Source organism: Scyliorhinus torazame, chromosome 11 (genome assembly GCF_047496885.1).
Source record: "Scyliorhinus torazame isolate Kashiwa2021f chromosome 11, sScyTor2.1, whole genome shotgun sequence".
NCBI classification, from domain to species: domain Eukaryota; kingdom Metazoa; phylum Chordata; class Chondrichthyes; order Carcharhiniformes; family Scyliorhinidae; genus Scyliorhinus; species Scyliorhinus torazame.
Window position 1 is genome coordinate 48,954,336 of NC_092717.1, and position 22,897 is coordinate 48,977,232.

Genomic DNA, 22,897 nt, shown 5'->3' on the forward strand with positions numbered 1-22,897 from the left:
CCAACTCCCAACCTCCACCCCGGCACGGACCCCCCCCCCCCCGCAACCTCCACCCCGGCACGGACCCCCTCCCGGCACTCCCCCGGAGCCCAGCCTACTCTAACCACCCCCCCCCCCCGCCGCACACACACACACACAACACGAGACACACCTCTCCTCACGCAATCAGACTGCGGCCACGCCATTTCCTGCCCAGAGCCAACCCCCCAGGCCGTCACTCACCTCCACGCTGGTCGGCGTGAGCCTGGAGCACCGGGTCACGCCGATGAAAAGGAGGTTTGATTCATGTCGACGTGAACGGTCATCACGTCGACGGGACTTCGGCCCATCCGGAAGGGAGAATATCGGCAGGCCGAAAATCGGCTGCCTTGCGCAGACCCGTGACATTCTCCGCGGCAGCGGCGCCATTAACGCCCCGCCGACTTTTCTCCCTTCGGAGACTTCGGCGGGGGCGGGATTCACGGCGGCCAACGGCCATTCTCCGACCCTCTGGGGGGTCGGAGAATGACGCCCCATATTTCCACATGGCTACCTGCACTGACAACTCACCAATCAGATTTCCAACACTCCGTGTGTTCAGATACATGCACAGTAACCCTATTTTAGACTATGCTTTCCCTCTAACATTGAATCCACTTACTATCTAATTTAATTCTCTACTGCTATTTGTCTCTTTCAATATTCTGCGCACCTTGGTATTCATCTCTTGTGTTCCCTTCTGGTTCCCACCACCCTGCCAAGTTATTTTAAACTCTCCCCAATGATACGAACATGTGAATGTGAGAGGAGTCTGAGATTGTGTGGGGTATATAAGAGTGTGAGGAGTGGGTGTGTCTGAATGTGATAGGCTGTGTTGCAGTGGGAATGCGTGCGCGAGGGTTGTGTGTGAAGCCTATGTTGGTGTAGGAATGTGAGGGGTGTTTCGGTGAGTTGGATGTCTATGTGCGTGTGAACGTGAGGAGGATTTGTGAGTGGTCGTTATAAGTGTGTGATTATGAAGTGTCTGTGTTTGAGGAGTGTGTGTAGGATGTTTATGAATGTGTAGGGGTGAGTTTGAGGAGAATATGGGAGTGGGATTGAGGCGTGACTATGAGGGCATGTGTGCATGCAACGTTGCATCTGAAGTGTGAAGTGTGATTGCGGAATGTTTGTAAGGATAAAATGTGTGTGAGCGTGTGTTACAGTGGGCCTGTTTCTGAGTGTGGGTGTGTGGAAATGTATAAGGTTTGTGTGAGTGTGGGGTGTGTATAGTTTTGTGTGAGTGTGTGGAAATGTATGAGATTTGTGTGAGTGTGGGGTGTGTGTGTGAAACTGAGGGGTGTCGGAGGGTTCATTTGAGTGGAGGGATTGGGTGTGTTTGTGAGTGTGTGCGATGTTTGTGAGGGTGTGTGTGAGGAGTGTGTGTGAGAGGGTGAGTATATGAGCGTAATGGATGTTTATGAGTGTGTGGAGTATCATTGGTATGTGAGTGTGGGACAAAATGAGGTGTACGTGAGTGGAAGGGCTGTACAAGCATTAGAGAGCTATTTTGCAGCGGGTGTATGTGTGTGAGGATTGTTTGTGGATGTGTTAGAATGGCTGTGTGTGAGTTTGTGTGGTGTAAGTGTGGGTATTGGACTATAGGAGTAAATAGGTTTTGCATGAGTCTGAAAGGTATGTGTGAGTGTGATGGTGTGTTTGCGTATGAGGGTGTGCATGAATGTGAGGGTTGTGTGTTGCATTGCAAGAGAGTGAAGGGTGCTTGCGAGCGTGCGGGGTGTGTGTCTTGTGTATTGATGTGTGTGTTTGAGTGTGAGAACTGTGTGAGAGGTATATGAGTGTGTGGGGAAGTACAGATATGTGTTCAGTGTGCCTTTGTGAGGGATGTGGTTGTGGTATGTACGAATGTGGGATGTGTGTGAATGTGAAGGGTTTGTGAGTGGGGTTTATGTGAGTGTGAGGGAATATGAAGGATATTTATAAGTGTGTGTATGAATTTGAAGGGTGATTTTATTTGTTAGAGTCAAGGGAGTGCTTTTGAGGAGCATATGGGAGTCTATGGAGTGTGAGGTGTCTATGCGAATGTGAGGGGTGGGGTAAGTTTGGAAGTGTGAGTGTAGAAGCTATGGCGGCCAAGAAGGTCATGGGGGGGTCGGCAATAGAGCTCCCCATGGGCTTCGTGGAATATAAATTCCCCGATTAAGCTCCCAATAGGAAATGTATGGTGGGAGCTTAAAACCCAAAGTTCCAACCCGGACCGACATCTCTGTACTTCCCCGGGCTTATGCGCATGTGCTGTAAGCTGCGCTGAAGCCTTTTTCGTTGCTGCAATAAAAGGGTTGTTATTCGAAGACTGGTCTTGCCAGAGTTATTACATTGGCAATGAGGAGTGAAGACAAGTTTTTCCGAGCAGCCTTCAGAGTTGAATACATGAGGAGGAACATTGTGAATTTGGTCCATCCCTGACCAAGATGTTGCGAGACAGATTGGGATGCGGAATAAACAATATGACAATTCAAAATAAGTTACTGGCAGAGCCCAATCTGAATCTAAAAAAAGCCATTGGGATAGCCCTATCTACGGAGAATGCAGCAAAAGGGGTTTCCGTGCTACAGGGGAAATCAGATAGCAATGCCCTCCGATTAGAGGGCGAGGCCATGTGCAAATGTAACCATTCCTCAGCTGAAGGTGCCTGTGCAAATAGTCCATCACCAAATTGGAGCTCAGCCCGAGTCCCTCAACAGTCAAAGAAATAATATGACAGTCCGAAGGATGCTCGGGAACCCGCTCCAGAAGATTGCAGATGTCAGACGATGGACTATTGTAAACACTGTAAAAGAGCACAGCCATGGCAAAGCTTTAGGAATAGGCAATATGCATGCTACTCAGGGAGGAAGCTAAGGCTAGCACATAAGAACATAAGAACTAGGAACAGGAGTAGGACATCTGGCCCCTCGAGCCTGCTCTGCCATTTAATGAGATCATGGCTGATCTTTGTGGACTCAGCTCCACTCTCCGGCCCGTACACCATATCCTCGAATCCCTTTATTCTTTAGAAAGGTATCTATCTTTTTCTTAAAAACGTTTAAAGAAGGAGCCTCAACTGCTTCACTGGGCAAGGAATTCCAGAGATTCACAATCCTTTGGGTGAAGAAGTTCCTCCTACACTCCGTCCTAAATCTACCTCCCCTTATTTTGAGGCTATGTCCCCTAGTTCTGCTTTCCCCGACCAGTGGAAACAACCTGCCCGCATCTATCCTATCTAGTCCCTTCATAATTTTATATGTTTCAATAAGATCCCCCCGCATCCTTCTAAACTCCAATGAGTACAGTCCCAGTCTACTCAACCTCTCGTCATAATCTAAGCCCCTCAACTCTGGGATCAACCTAGTGAATCTCCTCTGCACTCCCTCCAGTGCCAATATGTTCTTTCTCAGGTTAGGAGACCAAAATTGAACACAATACTCCAGATGTGGCCTCACCAACACCTTATACAATTGCAGCATAACCTCCCTAGTCTTGAACTCCATCCCTCTAGCAATGAAAGACAAAACTCGATTAGCCTTCTTAATCACCTGTTGCACCTGCACACCAACTTTTAGTGACTCGTGCACCAGCACACCCAGGTCCCTCTGCACAGCAGCATGTTTTAACATCTTACCGTTTAAATAATAATCCATTCTGCTGTTATTCCTCCCAAAATGGATAGCCTCACACTTGGCAACATTGAACTCCATCTGCCAGACCCTAGCCCATTCACCTAACCTATCCAAATCCTTCTGCAGACTTCCGGTATCCTCTGCACTTTTTGCTTTACCACTCATCTTAGTGTCGTCTGCAAACTTTGACACATTGCACTTGGTCCCCAACTCCAAATCATCTATGTAAATTGTGAACAACAGCAGGCCCAACACTGATCCGTGAGGGACCCCACTAGTTACAGGTTGCCAACCAGAGAAACACCCATTTATCCCCACTCTCTGCTTTCTGTTAGTTAACCAATCCTCTACCCATGCTACCACTTTACCCTCAATGCCATGCATCTTTAGTTTATGCAGCAGCCTTTTGTGTGGCACCTTGTCAAAAGCTTTCTGGAAATCCATATATACCACATCCATTGGCTCCCCGTTATCTACTGCACTGGTAACGTCCTCAAAATATTCTACCAAATTAGTCAGACACGACCTACCCTTTATGAACCCATGCTGCGTCTGCCAAATGGGACAATTTCCCTCCAGGTGCCCCGCTATTTCCTCCTTAATGATAGATTCCAGCATTTTCCCTACAACCGACGTTAAGCTTACCGGCCTATAATTACCCGCTTTCTGCCGACCTCCTTTTTTAAACAGTGGTGTCACGTTTGCTACTTTCCAATCCTCTGGGACCACCCCAGAGTCCAGTGAATTTTGATAAAGTATCACTAGTGCGTTTACAATTTCCCTAGCCATCTCTTTTAACACTCTGGGATGCATCCCATCAGGGCCAGGAGACTTGTCTACCTTTAGCCCCATTAGCTTGCCCAATACTGCCTCCTTAGTGATTACAATCATCTCAAGATCCTCACCTATCATATCTTTATTTCCATCAGTCACTGGCATGTTATTTGTGTCTTCCACTGTGAAGACTGACCCAAAAAACCTGTTCAACTCCTCAGCCATTTCCCCATCTCCTATTATTAAATCTCCCTTCTCATCTTCCAAAGGACCAATATTTACCGTAGCCACTCTTTTTTGTCTTATATATTTGTAGAAGCTTTTACTATCTGCTTTTATGTTCTGAGCCAGTTTACATTCATAGTCTACCTTCCTCTTCTTTATAGCTTTTTTAGTAGCTTTCTGTTGTCCCTTAAAGACTTCCCAGTCCTCTAGTCCCCTTCAATTTGATACTCTCCCTCACCTCCTTAGATGTCCACAGTCGATTTTTCCCCTTTCTACCGTCTTTCTTTTTTGTCGGTATGAACCTTTTCTGAACACTGTGAAAGATCGCTCGGAAGGTTCTTCACTGTTCCTCAACTGCTTCACCATGAATTCTTTGCTCCCAGTCTACCTTAGCTAGTTCTTCTCTCATCCCATTGTAATCGCCTTTGTTTAAGCACAAAACACTAGCGTTTGATTTTACCTTGTCATCCTCCAACTGTATTTTAAATTCCACCATATTGTGGTCGCTCCTTCCAAGAGGATCCCGAACTATGAGATCATTCATCAATCCTGCCTCATTACACAGAACCAGATCTAGGACCGCTTGTTCCCTTGTAGGTTCCATTACATACTGTTCCAGGAAATTATCCCGGACACATTCTATAAACTCCTCCTCAAGGCTGCCTTTACCAACCTGGTTAAACCAATCGACATGCAGATTAAAATCTCCCATGGTAACCGCTGTACCATTTCTACATGCATCCGTTATTTCTTTGCTTATTGCCTGCCCTACCATCCTGTTACTATTTGGTGGCCTATAGACTACTCCTATCAGTGACCTTTTCGCCTTACTATTCCTGATTTCCACCCAAATTGATTCAACCTTGTCCTCCATAGCACCAATATCATCCCTTACTATTGCCCGGATGCCATCCTTAAACAACAAAGCTACACCACCGCCCTTACCGTCCATTCTATCCTTTCGTATAGTTTGATACCCTTGGATATTTAACTCCCAGTCGTGACCATCTTTTAACCATGTTTCAGTAATGGCCACTAAATCATAGTCATTCACGATGATTTGCGCCATCAACTCATTCACCTTATTCCGTATACTACGAGCATTCAGGTAAAGTACACTTATGCTGTTTTTTATGTCTTTGTTATGAACCCTAACACCTTGATCAGTAACTTTTCGCAGATTATTTTTCCTCTTACCCTTTCTCCTAATTTTCCTTGTCTTTGAACCCATATCTCTACATAATAACCTGTCACGTAACCTGCTGCCTTGCTCTCCATTAACCATTATACTGTCCATAGCTTTACCCTTCATGCCCATATCATGCAGTTCTACTCACTCCCAGAAGCAGAGACAATGCAACATAGCCATGTCACAACAAAATTAATCGAGCCTTCCTGCAAATATGTTATGATCGACACGCTTCGGGGTCTGTCAGTATGAGCTATATTCCAATGGATCTTGGAGAACATACTCCAAAGGTTTCCTAAAGTGGCAATGTGCTTGGATGGCATTCTGATCACAGGGACTGGTAAACCTAGAGGAGGCCTTGCAGCAATTTTCGAAAGCTGGGGTACAACTAAAAAGGGAAAAATGTGTTTTCCAAGCGAGCAAAGTAATTTATTTGCGTTTTCGGGTGGATAAAAAAAGGCAACATCCAGTGGAGGGCAAGGTGAGGGCCATCAGGGAAGCACCAACTCCTAGAAATTCCACGGAATGGAAATTCTTCTTCGGACGAGTCAGTTATTATGGGAAGTTTATCCTGAATTTGGCCTCCTTGCTGTCTCCACTACGCACACTATTACGCAAGTATCAAAAGTGTCCTTGGGAAGCACCACAGGTGGAGGCCTTCAAAAAAATAAAACAACAGTTGCCGTTGTCCAATTTATAGCTCGTTTCCAGCCCAAAATGGAACTCACTCTGACAAGCGATGCTTCCCCTTACAGGATGATGCACTATCAATTACGACGAGGCGAGAGTAGAGTGTAATCGAGGCTTTATTAAGCAGAGATGTGTTGCCTCCTGCAGCTGCTGCCGAAATGGCTGCAGCTCGGTGAGCACACACATTTATACTCCGCCTACTGGGCGGAGCCAGCAGGCAGGATCTACCCCCGTACCTGTAGTACAGGAGCCTTACCGTATTACCACTCATATACGTATTATACAAACAGTGGTGACTACCACATTCACCCCCTGTTAAAAAAGAGTCCAGCGGGGGGGGTGGAAAACTATTTACATGGCATGTGAGCATTTTCAAAACTATTTACATGGTATGTGAGCATTTTAAAAGAGTACAGTTTGGTGAAAGTTCACAAATTTAGCCGGTCGGGTGCCTTGATCTTCCGTTGTGAGTGCCGCATTCCCGGTGGTGATGCAGGCTTCATCCTCATCCCCGGGTGGAACCAATGGGAGGACGGATCGTCCTGGTGCGGGGGCTGTGGTGAGGTGCGCTGGGGGGAGGGTGGGTGGCGCCGGGGCAATTGGAGGGGAGTGGGGAACCAGCTGGTGCCAGGTCCCTGAGGCAGACTGTGTCTTGGCAGCCATCAGGGTATGCCACGTAGGCGTGCTGCGGGTTCACATGCAGCAGCTGTACCCTTTCGACCAACGGGTCAGACTTGTGAAGCCGCACGTGCTTGCGGAGGAGGATGGATCCTGGGGCTGCCAGCCACGTTGGGAGCGAAACGCCGGAGGTGGACTTCCTAGGGAAGGCAAGGAGATATTCATGGGGGGTTTCATTAGTCGCAGTGCAAAGTAGCAATCGGATGGAGTGGGGGGCGTCGGGGAGGACCTCCTGCCAGCGGGAGACCGGGAGACTTTTAGACCGTAGGGCCAGCAGGCCGGCTTTCCAGACCGTCCCATTCTCCCTCTCTACCTGTCCGTTTCCCCGGGGGTTGTAGCTGGTCATCCTGCTCAAGGCAATGCCCTTGCTGAGCAGGAACTGATGCAACTCATCACTCATAAAGGAGGATCCCCGGTCGCTGTGGACATAAGCAGGGAAACCGAACCGAGTGAAGATGCTATTGAGGGCTTTGATGACTGTGGCAGATGTCATATCGGGGCATGGGATGGCGAAGGGGAATCTGGAGTTTTCATCGACCACGTTCAGGAAGTACGTGTCTCAGTCGGAGGAGGGAAGGGGCCCTTTGAAATCCATGCTGAGGCGTTCAAAGGGGTGGGAGACCGTCACCAGGCACGCACGGTCTGGCCGGTAGAAGTGCGGTTTGCACTCCGCGCAGCCCTGGCACTCTTTGGTGACCATCCTGACTTCCGCAATGGCGTAGGGTAGGTTGCGAGCCTTTATGAAGAGAAAGAACCGGGTGACCCCTGGGTCACAGAGACCATCGTGTAGGGCCCAGAGTCGGTCCACTTGTGCGCTGGCACATGTACCTCGGGATAGGGCATTGGGGGGCTCATTGAGCTTACCGGGGCGATACAAAATCTCGTAATTGTAGGTGGAGATCTTATCGTTTTTGATCTTGCCCCGCTGATTATTACTGAACATGAAGGCCACTGACCGTTGGTCAGTGAGGAGAGTGAATCTCCTGCCAGCCAGGTAATGCCTCCAATGCCGCATAGCTTCAACGATGGCTTGGTCCTCTTTTTCGACAGAGGAATGCCGAATTTCGGAGGCATGGAGGGTGCGGGAAAAGAATGCCACGGGTTTGCCTGCCTGGTTGAGGGTGGCGGCCAGAGCTACGTCCAATGCATCGCTCTCCACCTGAAAGGGGAAGGACCCGTCGAATGCGTGCATCATGGCCTTGGTGATGTCCGCCTTGATGCTGTTGAAGTCCTGGTGGGCCTCAGACGTCAGGGTAAAAACCGTGGACTGAATGAGTGGGCGGGCCTTGTCTGCATAATTAGGGACCCACTGGGCGTAATAGGAGAAAAACCCCAGACATCGTTTCAGGGCCTTGGGGCTGTGGGAGAGGGGGAGTTCCATGAGAGGGCGCATGCGATCGGGGTCGGGCCCTAGAACTCCATTTTGCACCACATAGCCAAGGATGGCTAAGCGGTTGGTGCTGAACACGCACTTCTTCTTGTTATACATGAGGTCCAGGAGTTTGGCGGTGTGGAGAAATTTGAACAGGTTAGCGTTGTGGTCCTGCTGGTCGTGGCCGCAGATGGTAACGTTATCTAGGTATGGGAAGGTGGCCCGCAGTCCGTATCGGTCAACCATTCGGTCCATCTCACATTGGAAGACCGAGACCCCATTAGTGACGCCGAAGGGGACCCTAAGGAAGTGGTAAAGGCGGCCGTCTGCTTCGAACGCAGTGTATTGGCGGTTCGCCTTTCGGATGGGGAGCTGGTGGTAGGCAGATTTCAGGTCCACTGTCAAGAAGACCTGGTACTGTGCAATCTGATTGACCATATCAGATATGCGTGGGAGGGGGTACACGTCGAGCTGCGTGTACCGATTGATGGTCTGACTGTAGTCAATGACCATCCTGTGCTTCTCCCCAGTCTTTACTACTACCACTTGGGCTCACCAGGGGCTTTTGCTGGCCTCAATGATGCCTTCCCGCAGTAGCCGCTGGACCTCCGACCTGATGAAGGTCCTGTCCTGGGCACTGTACCGTCTGCTCCTTATGGCGATGGGCTTGCAATCCGGGGTGAGGTTTGAAAACAGGGAGGGTGGGTCGACTTTAAGGGTCGTGAGGCTGCATACGGTGAGGGGTGGTAGGGGCTCGCTGAATTTCAGGGTTAGGCTCTGGAGGTTGCACTGGAAGTCCAGGCCGAGTAGCAAAGCAGCACAGAGGTTGGGGAGGACGTAGAGCCGGAAGTTGCTGAACTCTACACCCTGGACGGTGAGGGTGGCGCTGCAGTACCCCCGGAGCCCCACGGAGTGGGGTCCGGAGGCCAGGGAGATTCTTTGGGTGACGGGGTGTACTGTGAGGGAGCAGCGCCTTAACGTAGCGGGATGGATGAAGCTTTCCGTGCTCCCGGAGTCGAGAAGGCAAGATGTCTTGTGGCCATCGACTTTCACCGTCGTTGTCGCGGTTGCGAGGTTGTGTGGCCGGGACTGGTCGAGCGTGATGGAGGCGAGCTGCGGCTGGTGTTGGTGAGGCCCGGGCTGGTCGGCGGCAGTTGAGGGCGATGAATGGCCAGATGAGGTGCCCGACAAGCAGGGGTCCTGAGGCGCCATCCAAAATGGCGCTGAAGATGGCGGTGCTCATGGGGCGCACGTGCGGGCGGCGTTAAAGATGGCGGCACCCACGGGCCGCTCGAGGTCTGATGGGGGAAGATGGTGGCTCCCACGGGCCGCACGTGTTCTGCTGAGAGGAAGATGGCGGCGCCCACGGGCCGCACGTGTTCTGCTGAGAGGAAGATGGCAGCGCCCACGGGCCGCACGTGTTCTGCTGAGAGGAAGATGGCAGCGCCCACGGGTCGCGCGTGTGTGGTGCAGGAACAATGGGCCTGGATACAGCGGCATTCGACCGAGCCTGGCACACCGCAGTGAAATGCCCCTTCTTCCCGCAGGTCTTGCAGATTGCACTCCGCGCCGGGCAACGCTGCCGGGGGTGCTTCCTCTGCCCACAGAAATGGCACTTGGGCCTTCCAGGGTTTGCTGACTGCCGCGCGGCGCATGCTTGGGATTGGCTGGGGGTGGCTTCTGGTGGGGTCCACGATGTCCATGAAGGGGGGCGCCGTGCGTTCGGGGGCCTACGCTTGTACATTACGGGGGGCTACCGTTAGTGAGGTCGCGTGTTTCTTGGTCACCGCTGGGTCGAGCTTACCCCCTTCTAAGAGGCGCTGGCGGATGTACGCCGACCCCATGCCCGTAACAAAAGCGTCCCTGATTAAGAGTTCAGTATGTTCAACGGCTGAAACTGCCTGGCAATCGCAGTTCCTCGCCAGGGCGAGCAGGGCACGCCAGAAATCGTCCAATGACTCACCGGGGAGTTGTTGCGGCGTGGACAGGAGGTGCCTGGCGCAGAGTTTGTTGATCGGCCGGATGTTGTTCTCTTTCAGAAGCGCCATGGTCGCAGTGAAGTTTGGCGCATCCCGGATAAGGGGAAAAATATCGGAGCTCAACTGTGTGTACAGGATCTGGAGTTTCTGTGCTTCTGAGGGTTGTTCTGTCGCTGCTCCGATGTAGGCGTCAAAGCAAGCTACTGGTCGAAGGCCAACACGGCGTTGTCTGCTTGAGGGCGCAGTTGCAGGCAATCTGGCTTGATGCGTAGGTCCATCGCTGTAAAGTCTCTGCTTAATAAATTGATGCACTATCAATTACGACGAGACGAGAGTAGAGAGGAATAGAGGCTTTATTAAGCAGAGATGTGTTGCCTCCTGCAGTTGCTGCCAAAATGACTGCAGCTCGGTGAGCACACACATTTATACTCCGCACACTGGGCGGAGCCAGCAGGCAGGGATCTACCCCCGTACCTGTAGTACAGGAGCCTTACCATATTAGCTCTCATATACGTATTATACAAACAGTGGTGACGACCACACAGGATTGGGGCGGTACTCTCACACCGCTGGAAAGATGGGACTGAAAGTTTCATCGCCTAAGCATCCAGAACACTCTCAGATGCTGAGCGGAGGTATTCTCAAATTGAGGAGGACTTGATGATCGTGTTTGATGTGACAAAATGGCACCAATACCTCTATGGCAAGTGTTTTGTGACAGTGACCGACCACAAGCCTTTATTGGGACTTTTTAAGAAGGATAAAGCAATCCCCCCTATTGCCTCCCATCTGGCCTTGTTATTTGAAGCTTATGAATATCTCTTAGACACCTCCCTGGAATGCGAATAGTTAACGCCGGTGCTTTGAGTCGGTTCCTGCTGCCCACAAGCCCGGCTCCTTGCCAGTGTTGGAAAAGGCCACGATGATCCTAAATTATTTGGAGACTTTACCAGTTCTTACAAAGCAAATCAAGACCTGGACACAAAGGGCCCAACACTGTCAAAATTGAAGCATGTGATCCTGAACGTTGGAGTCCGAGGTCAACCTCCGAGGACATGAACATTTATTTGATCAAGAAAGGCAAATTGAGTATTTAATTTTATTTAAAAATTCATTTGCAGGATGTGGGCTTCTCTGGTGGACCAGTATTTATTGCCCATCACTAGTTGCCCTTCAGAAGGTGGTGGTGAGTTGCCTTCTTGAACCGCTGCAGTCCTTGAGGTGTAGGTACACCCACTGTGCTGTGAGGGAGAGAATTCCAAGATTTTACCCCAGTGACAGTGAAGGAACGGCAATATGTTTTCAACTGCTGCTCTATTCTTTCTAGATGGTAGTGGCCATGGGTTTGGAAGATGCTGTCTAAGGAACCTTGGTGAGTTACTGCACTGCATCTTGTAGATGGTACACACGGCTGCCACTATTTGTCGGTGGTAGAGGATTTGGAATGTTTGGGGAAGGTGGAGCAATCAAGTGGACGGCTTTGTCCTGGATAGTGTCGAGCTTCTTGGATGTTGTTCTATTGGACTCATCCAGGCAAGTGGAGAGTATTCCATTATGCTCCTGACTTGTGCCTTGTAGATGGTGGACAGGCTTTGGGGGGTCAGGAGGTGAGTTACTCACCGTAAGATTCCTAGCCTTTGACCTGCCCTGGTAGCCAAAGTATCAACATGGCTAGTCCAGTTCAGTTTCTGATCAATGGTAATCCCCAGGATTTGATTGTGTGGGATTCAGCAATGGAAATACCATTGACTGTCAAGGGGCAATGGTTAGATTCTTCTTGTAGGAGATGACCATTGCCTCGCACTTGTGTGGCGCAAATGTAATTTGCCACTTGCCAGCCCAAGGTGAGGACTGTATCATTCTTTCGGGATCCCAGGTGGTTGTCCCCTGCACAGAGCAGCGTCCAATTCTACTGCAACTACATAATGGTCACCCTGGGGTCGCTAAAATTCAAATGTTCACCAGGAGCTACACCTGGTGGCTTGCTCGCAACTCAGACATCATAGACTTGGTGAAGAGATTCATGCCAGGAAAACCAGAAACTCCCTCCTTCAGCCTCCCTATTCCCACCCATGGGAATTACCAGGCAGGCCATGTGCACTTTTCCAGACCTTTTATTGTTTTTGATCCTGGTAGATGCCCCAAATGGTTGGAGATACACCCCATGGGGTCCACAACCTCCCATGCTATGATCAAGAAACTACGACAGAGCTTTTGCGCGCAAGGCATAGCGGAAATCCTGGTTTCCGACAATGGCACGGCCTTCACCAGTGGTGAGTTCCAAAGCAACCCAATGGCATCAGACATATTAGAACAGTATCACCTGTCATCAAATGGGCTGGCAGAATGGGCAATGCATACCTTTAAAATCGGCAAGACAAAGCAACCAGCAGCTTCCTTAGAGACCAAATTTGCACGATTTATATTTGATTATAGGACCATTCCTCATACTACAACAGGTATCACCCCAGGACCTGTTAATGGGATGGCAGCGTCATACGAGATTAAGCCTGCCAATCCCAAAGCTAGTGGGGAGGGTGGAGTCCCAGCAAGGAGAACAGAAAATAAATTATGATTCTGTGAGGTCCGAAAGAATATTCAAGATATGTGGACTGGTTTATGTGAGCAACTTCAGAATGGCTCCAGTTCTTTCCCCGGAGTCGTATTGGAGAAAACGAGGCCTGTCTCCTACAAATTGAAGGTTCAGGATTGGCCGGGATTCTCCCCTGCCCGGCGGGGCGGGGGGTCCCGGCGGGATGGAGTGGTGGGAACCACTCCGGCGTTGGGCTGCCCCAAAGGTGCGGATTTCCCCGCGCCCTCTCCAGGTCTCTGGAGCCCGCCTGCGCTGCCAATCCCGCCGGCAAGAGAGGTGGTTTGATTATCGCTGACGGGACAGGCGTTCCAGCAGTGGGGCTTCGGCCCATCGCGGGCCGGAGAATTGCTGGGGTGGGGGGGGGGGGGGTTCACGCCAGCCCCCGGCGATTCTCCAACCCGGCAGGGGGTCAGAAAATCCCGCCCGTCTTGAGGAAACACCTGGACCACCTCAAAAGTAGGGAGTCCGTCCCTGTACAAGCCTCACCACCGGCTGCAGAGGCAGTTGCTGTCAGTGCCGGGCTACAGCCCATAGAGCCCTGTGTCCGTCTCCCCTGATAATGAGAACTCAAGTGCCGAGATTGAAGCAGTGGAAGCAGTGTGTTCCAACTGTAGCAGAGTCCCAGGAGAAATCAGCAGCGACAACTCTTTGACGCTCCCTCCAGAAATGAAGATCTCCAATTTGGTTCCCACCTGCTAGTCCTGTTCCACCCTAGACGGACCTCAGACCGATCACGAAGAAGTAGGAGTGCAGAGGGAGAAACGGACTTGAGGGGGGAGGGATGTTATAGTGGCCACGAAGGACATGGGGGATCGGCAAGAGAGCTCCGTCTGGGCTTCATGGAATATTAATTCCTCTATTAAGCAGAAGGTGGCTCGCCCAATCGTAAATGTGAGCTTAAACCCCACTTTTCCAACCTGGTCCGACATCTCCGAAGGTCACTGGGCTTGGATGCATGTAAGCTGCAGTTGCAACCTTTTTTGTTTCTGTAATAAAAGGGTTTATTATTAAAAGATTGGCCTTGCCGAAGTTATTACAGTGTATACGTGAGTGTGATGATGTGTATGTGTTACATTGGATGAGTATGAGTGTATTACAATTGGTGTGTGTGAGTGTGAAGAGTGTGTTGAGGAGTGCATTACAATGAGTATCTGTGAACGATATGTGTGAGAGGGTAAATGTCTGTACACTGTGTGCGTTGCAGGGGATTTGCTTGGGAGAGGTGTGACTGAGAGCCCATACAGTGAATGTATGTCTGAGTGCGTTCACAGTGGGATTGTATGGAAATTTGTATTACAAGGGTGTGGCTGTACAAATGTTGGTGTGCATAGTGTGAGTGCCCACTGTGCCCAGCGCCTGCTCACAATCTCCAGACACATGCCATCTATTGTTTGTGACTGGGAGAATGGCTGATCATCTTGGTGTAGCAATCCCAGGTTAAATGTAGCTCAGGGAATAGTCCCATTTAGTGAGTTTCTTCAGTGATCACTGACATTGTTTAAGAAACCTAATTTGTGTCCAAAATTAAACTTTTCAAAGTTAATCAATCATAACTCTAATGTCCCCCAGGGTGACAATAATTAAAGATTTGACAGCAGAATAAAAAAGCTTGTCCGTTTGCAGCCGGACACTATGAATACCTTACAGATAAAAAGATATAAGACTGAACCCATCAAGCATTCCCTTGGTGATGATGTTTTAGAATTTGTAGCAAAGGGGAAGAGTTTGATGCAGCCTACAGGAGCAAGTGTTGCAGAGTTGGCAGTAGCATTAATTTGTCAACGTTTCTTGGGACGGAAGACGCATGAAGCAAATTAAAATAAACAGGGGCACATGATGCATTGGAAGTGAGGTGAATGCTCCCTCGTTCTTCTACATTTTGTTGAAGGATGTGTTGAGAGTATTTTACAACACAAAGGTGTTGAATGCTGGAACTCCTTTTCCACATCAATCAAAGTGCATAACCCAAACTTCTAATGCTCTTTATTTGTATTGAAATGATATTTGGAAAATCGATTACTAACTTTCAGTAAAGTACAAATATGTAAAGTGCAAATTAAATGGTGGTTTACTTTCATCTTACAACTATATTGTGTTGTATATGCAAATAACAGGTCATTAGTCAACAATTAATTGTCTCATTCATTCCCCATAAGTACAAATGAGTGTTTCGATCAATGGCTCTCACTTTTGACAAGCAGCAATATTTGCTTCCTTGTTGTGCAGGGTATTTTCCACTCAATAGTTATTTATACTTGTGTACTATTTTAACATTTTGATATTATGTATGACAGCAAAATATGTTGCGGAACATTTAACAATTTAGACATGAAATTTCGTAACATGCTACCTTTGTTTTTTTACAGGTACACTTTCAATTAGTGCACTGCATAATACTAGTATTGAGATTCTGAGCATATCAATAATCTTTATCATTCAATTGCAGATACAGTTTTTTGAATTTCAGTGACTTAATCTGATGTTTTATAAAATGGTACAGAATTACAGAAATAATTCTGTCTTTCCAAATAAAGCTATATTTATTTGTTTTTTCGTTCAAAACAGGCACTTATTATCAGGTAAGTAAATGGCAAATTTCTGAATGTTGCAGTTTTGAAGCAAGGTCACTTCTAATGTGCAGGAAATACATGCAGTATGTTTGTGTGTGTGTGTATACATACTGCTGTCATGTGATTTTTTTTCAATCCTATTTGGTGAAGCAGCTTGACTTTTTGCTTTTGCCTCTGTTTGGTGAAGATTTTGACTGCAAGCGTTGATTGACAGATGCATGGCAGAAACCCCCATTCTGCTTTTCACAAGATATGTATGATGGATAGCGATCTCTTGGCCCAGCAGGATACAGGGACCATGCATGCTGTAATTGGTCAGGTATGGAGTCAGCCATTTCTCAACTCCTCTCTTATTTTTCCATGGGGGTATAACAGTACGATTCATATAATTTATATTTACAGTAGCTTTCTTTTCTCTTATCTTGTCTGCAGTTATGCACAGCTATTGTTAGTAAGAAATTCAAAATTCCACCCTGACAATTAATGTTGTGAACTGTTCGCTGCTTTTTGGTTTTTGTTTACTGCTTAACATGACTCTATCATCAAAAATATTTTTAATTCCCTTTGTACTGTTATTTTAAATGTGCAACAAACCATTGAGGAGATGTAAAGGCTCAGATTCGGTGTACTTTCGTGAGAGATCCACAGTATTCTACTGATGTGACTGCTATGTTGTTCTGTTTTTTTATATTTTACCCCTAATCCAAATGATGTGTGCCCTTAGTAAGTATAGTAATTCCTGTTGTTGCAGAAGCCAGTCTGCAAATTAAAAAAAAACTACAACAATCTAAAAGGTCCAGGTGGTCTGCTCCGTCTAATGTAATACAGCAGAGTAGCTTTAATAAACAGCTCTATTTACTCCCTCAAGCCACCAAGATAAACTGGTCTAGGGCTGCTGTGATGAAATGCCAGAAGAATATTTCTCAAAGGCCTCACATGCTGGGCTTTAGAGCCATTTCGTCTTTGTCTACTGGATACCAGATGGGTCACTAGTGCTTCCTGTGTTGTTTGTATTCTGAGTAGTCCTGGTATACGTGTCCTTTGCTTTTAAGCACAATCATCTAGAAAGCAATCCCAGGCTTGTAATCTTCTTGTTTATCTGCAAATAATCACAGGAACTGGTGGAATTATGCTCTTTTGGGTAAGGAAGGTTGGTTAAGAACAGGTTGTGTAAAGTTAACATTTTCCAGAGATTATTTTAGTAAAATGATATAAAATCGCAACAATATGAATTATAATAAATTTGTTCCAGGGCAAGTATATTAAAACGTAATTTTATATATTGAAGGTGAAAAGAACAGCTGTATAAATGTGTGTGTGTGTAAGTTTCCTTAATGCGTAAGGTTCCTGTGAAAGGTGTTACTTGGAAGCATCTCACTTTGTTAGAAAATTGATGGAGAAGATCCCCAAATTTGATTGAAACGTGAGCCTGCCCACTCATATTTACCCCAGTGCCTTAGAAGATTTAATGAGCAGATGTACTGTTTCTGTAAAATATCATTGTTTTGAAGATGATTTGTAATATTGGTCCTCAGCAGCTAGTATTCTGCTTTCGAACAACAATCCAGATTAGTTTTGGTCTGTTCATAATTTAATTTGAATAACTGCTAATCAGAATATGTATAGAGTAACAAAACTCATTTGTTAAACTTGTACTGTTTAAGTTGATATCTCTTTGTTTTTCTCCAATGATATATTAGCCTGTGTACTTTTTCATTAACTTGAATTACTAGATATCTTAACGGCAAACTAATCAGGTATTCCAAATATAGATCATAAGAATATTTGCTAATTGTTACCTGGCACATTGTAAAACTATGCGGTGCAGTACAAGTGTGATGTGTTCATTATTACTGAGTTATTCTGAACTTATTAATTCTCTGTACAAGTAAATAAATTACTTTTATAACACAGCTTTATCATTTTAATGAATTAAATTTCACTTACCTGGTAGAAAAACCCAAATAGATTTATCTCTGCAAGTTTTCAAACATTGGAAGTAAAAATAACAAAGAACTTCTGAGGAATTCTTTAAACTAATGGTAATGTTAATGCTCAGCACCAAATGTGTCTTTTAATTTTTCCTCTTGTTTAAGTAATAAGCAGTCTGTGGTTTGGATAACATGGTGCAGCCAAATGCTTGTCATAGATCAAACAATATTTTCTAAATTTGTACAAGGCATCTTTCCAGTTGTGAGACTCAGCTGATTTTATTTCACAACTGGTCAGACTCAAATCATAATGCCACTGTCCAAAGAAAATGTCCATTCTGGAAATTGAAAATGTAGTATTTCTGTTACACAGTGTTCCACATAGGACTTCCTTGAGCCATGAAAGATGGCTATCAGAGTATCTAATCTCAGAATATTCATCTCTGCAAAGGTTATGTTTGTTGAAGGAGATGCCATGGGATTTTATGTAGATATAATTTGAACTGTTATTAAATCATTTCTAAATGTACTGAAAAGGTTACTTTTTCTCACTTTCTTTCTGTATATGTGAGTGTCTCCCTCTACCTCCGTGTTTCAGTCTCTGTCTGTCTGTCTCGCTCTCCCTCTCTCTCTCACTTTCTTTCCCTCCATCATCTCCCACCCAAATCCACTACTGACAAGGCAATCAAAATTATTTTAAAAACAAAATTGCACTCCACAGAGCAAGCATTTTTTTACATTGCATTCTCGTCTTTTCTGTGCATTTTACATTTTGAATATTTCACAGCACAGATAGTTGAATATTTAATTGCGCTATTTGAAAATGTATAATCTCAATTTGCGTTATTCAGATGGTGAAAATCCATTCATTGACCACAATAATCTGCATCCTTTTAGCATTGATATTTAAAGTAAAACAATTGAAATATTCCCTGTAAGAAAAGGTAGAATTATGAATACTTGAGTTTTTAATTTGTCATGATTTTTAAAAATTAAAAAAAATCAGTGTGGCATAAGCACTGGTGAACTCTAAATACAAAAAAGTTGCTTGTTTGATTGAAGCAGCAGTGAATAGGGAAACATTACTTAATGTTGTATATTTTATAATTTTACTTTAAAAAGATCCAGTGCCTAAAATAATGTGTTCCCTGCTCAATATTTGACAGCAATGCTCAAGAAATTAATTTGAAAGAAGATGAAAAAGTTGATGTACATAGATAAACAGAATTTTGCAACCGTCTTACATTCTTATATATTAATTGTAAAGATTTAAATAAATTGAAATATATGAACATGAGAGGGATTTTACAGATACACCTAAATTGTTCAGTGTGATTCCATCAATAAAATTCTTGAACGAAAACATTCAGTGACTATAGAAAAAAAATCTGTCTTCAATCACCAGAGGAGTTGAGATATTCTGCTCTTGTATATTGTTCAAACCAGCTGTTTTGCGAAACTAGGCTCCATTATAAATCTTCTGATCCAGAATCTTCTTAATGTGTAAAGAATGATCCTTAACTTCCCTTTATTTAGTTGATTTTGTTTTTCAAAAAGATGTTATAATATTAGAAGGCAAACCTATTTAAATAGCTTAAGTTTGGCTTCTCGGGTATAAATTAGATAAACGGTAATGGGTTTAGGATGGAAATTAAATAACAATTTATGTTACAGAATATCACACTGCTTATTAATCATCCCTTTGTGGAAAGCTTCAATACATTTATAATAAATTATTTAAAATAAATTATTTAAACTATGGTTATAGGTTGAATGACCAAGTGCATTGCAAAGAATTAAATTTGTGTTCTTATCAGAGCTCACCAGTTTTTAATTTTTCTGTTTTAAGCATGTATTATAGAATTGTCTGAGTGAGGCTTCATTCTCTGCATGACAGGTATGTTCATCAGTATTACTACCCTCCTGTTTATATCTCAGCAGAGGCAGGCAGGTCACAGCGTCCAGTCACCCTTCTCACACTGCTGTCCCCAGGGAACAGTCCAACCATGCCATCATGATCCCTAGGCCTGAGGGCTTGGACTAGCTGTGCATTTGTATGTTCGCTGGGTATGAAAACCATAACACAGCTCAGCTTGTTAAATGAGGTACAGAGGGAACAAAATTGCTGTGACATGAAGCAGGAGGTGTGTGTTTGTGTGTGCGTATGTGTGCGCGCGCGTGTGTGTGTACGCATGCAGTGGTGGTGTGAATATTTGTGCACATGCGCAGGTGTGTAATGGGACGGGTGATGGTGTAATGGGAGTTGGAGATTACTATTCTAAACCTGTTTGTTATTTTACTGATTCAGGATGTAAAATTACTCCCATTTCGTTGTTAACCCCTTGAAGATTGAAAAAGTTTATACCACAAAATAAAAATATATTTTAATATTTAAATGCCCATGGGTCTGATGTGGCAGTGTGTTATTTAGGATTAGCTTCATTAATTTTTTTGTGTTTTTGCTTGCAATTGAATGATGAGTCTATGTCTACTTATAGCATGCCCTTAAATCTTAAACATTGACTTAAATTAATGTTTCAATTTTTCAATGCCAGTATTGGTATATTTTCTGTAAAGTAGTATTGCACGTGGCAGGAAATCAACAGTAATTCTTGCTAAACATACAATAAGTAAATATAATTAATGTAGGAAAATTAGCTACTTTCTGTCTGGCACCTCCGATGAAAATTATTGGTGCGATATTGAACCTTTTACTAGAAGACACTTTTCAGCAGTAAAGCAGCAAACATTTTCGTATTCTGTTTGTAAAAATGTACTAATTCTGAAGATTCATATTCTGTGCTCCCAGCACTTACACAACAAATCTGTAATTTAAAAGATTTAATCAATTAATTAGAAATGTTTATTTAGGTTACTTCAGAACCTGTTTTTCATAGGTGAGAAGTTTGGTAGGTTTTAAATATTCTAAGGGAAAATGTAGTCATTATTTGCAATATTGGGGTTTGTGTATTTAATATGTTTGTGGTGACATTTCTTTATCCACTTTAACATAACTGGGTGGGAACCTCAGCCATAACAAATAAATTAAAATAATGCAGTTGCGTTGGGAAAACATCAATTTATGGGTCATTATCTTAATCTATTTAAGTTTGCACAAGTCAAAGTTCATTCAGGTTTTATTTTACTGGGTACTAGAGTTTGATTGCAAACCAGCTGAGCAACACTCTTTTCCACCATGTTTAGATCATTTTGTTCCCCCACTTTTATTTCTGTAGGTGAATCATTGTAGGGTTATTGATGCAGTTTTTAACCTTTCGATTTTGAGTTCTTTACTGTTCCTTTTTCTTCTGAAAACTAAGTTTTCATTTAAAAAAATAAAATAACACCTGTGGGCTTTTATATATAACGTTAGACAGATTATGAAATAATTGTGTCCTGATAGCTGTTCATTTTGTTGTGCTCGCAGAAGATATTAGGTACAACTTCAGTGTTTACTTGGAAATGTGGACCAACTCCTGCCTTAGTTTCTCTCATTCGTATGTAATTCTGCCCCCTCCTCTTTATACACACAGTGAGATATATTTGACTGGATTTCTCAGAGGCGTAACATATCCCAGTAGTAGAGACTTTTAAAAAATACCCTTGCCTATCAACCTTCTACTGTAATTGTTGTCAATATACAAAAAGAATGTCTGATTTTGAAAAATCTCATGGGTCAGTTTATTCCACACAGTGGAGCCTCACAGTTTACATGTAAATAATTACAATGCAAAACACTAACAACCCCTCCTGAATGGAAAAGCTAATCTTCTGTAATGAGAGACATAAAAGCAGCTTTGTCACAAATTGATTTAGAATGCTTCTACCAACAGGGTTGAACATTATTGAGAACAAACCGTTCCAAAGAAGGATGCTAGTGATGTCCAAAGGAGCAAGCCGCATATTTGAGGTCGAAGTTGAAATATGATATAAGCCCAGCTCTGAGTAGCCAAATCTGGACACTGATTAGAAATAAATCGTGTACCTTCAAAATTTGAGCATTTAAAATCATATGCCAGTTCTCAAACACACGCTGTTTCATGTGTTAATTAGCGGGCTGCACTAATCTCAAGTTAGTTGCAGTCCTGGGAAAATCTGTTTTGCATATTTCAAGTGCAAACACTTTGTACAAAATGATCAATTTATAGTTATAAACTTGTTAAATCCACCACCAACCCCCACCAAAAAAAATCACTAAAATCTACCAGAGGTAGAGTTGCTGACTATTGAAATTACTGTTATTATTTGGGGAGTGGGAGGGAGGTGAGGAGGTGCCAAAGTCACTGCGAGTCACACCTGACATTGGTGACTCTGGTTGTTTGAGGGCTGTCGGTATCCGTTTTCTGGATTGCTTACTAACTATAATTAATCTTCCACACAAACCATCATTAGTAGTTTTTTGGTAGACCTGAAATATTACGATTAGTGCAGTTTAATCTGAGGATGTTCGCCTGCTCTACTATGATCATTTTCCTCGAGTCCAGTCAAGATTATTGACAGGGCTGGGAAATATTTTATTTCTATTGTGCTAATGTTTTTTTAGTTGACAGGATATGAAACAAAAACAGACTTGCATTTTTTTATGCACATGATTTGACCTACATCTTTCAGTACCAAGAGACCATGAGGCAAATGGGGATTAAAGGTGGCTTTAGTTTTCTGATGTACTGTACAGGTCTTATTTAAATAAAAGAAAATATTTTTAAAATCAAGAAACCACCTATTCAAGATGTTTAGAAAATGGATGAGATCTGTGTATTTTAATCCCACCAAATACACATTTCAGTGATCATTAATATGCCTTAAGTAATTAGGGCACACTGAGATAGAAATTCATCTTGGGTGGCATCGTCTGCTAACTGCTGTGCTTGATATTCAATTCTGTTGAAGTCAACGGAACTGAATTTTGAGCGGAGAGTATAACATCAGTCAGGTTTGCTACCGCCCATTTTACGCTATTGCCCAAGGCAAATTTCCAGCCCATTCATTTTGATCAAAATTCTCTGGCTTGCTTGAAATTCTTTGTGTTTTGAACCCATGAAACTATTTGTGTAGGGGAGAGTATTGAAAAACTGCATAAATTCCAGAGATTTTGCAGTCAGATTAAATTAAATAAATTAACCTGCATCAGAAGCAAGTTTTCAATATCTCACGTGTCAAATTTGCTGTGGACGGCACAGTAGCACCAGGGTCCCAGGTTCGATTCCTGGCTTGGGTCACTGCTTGTGCGGAGTCTGCACGTTCTCCCATGTCTGCGT

General features: G+C 44.8%; 1 protein-coding gene across 1 annotated transcript in view; it reads left to right on the forward strand.

Annotated features, from left to right (window-relative positions):
• Positions 1-15,922: 15,922 nt before the first annotated feature.
• The window catches only part of pou6f2 (POU class 6 homeobox 2), a 953,197-nt gene continuing 946,222 nt past the window's right edge, over positions 15,923-22,897 (forward strand). Inside the window, exon 1 of the mRNA XM_072467231.1 lies at positions 15,923-16,027. Coding sequence (XP_072323332.1) covers positions 15,923-16,027 — 105 coding nt within the window. The remainder of the gene's footprint in view (positions 16,028-22,897) is intronic.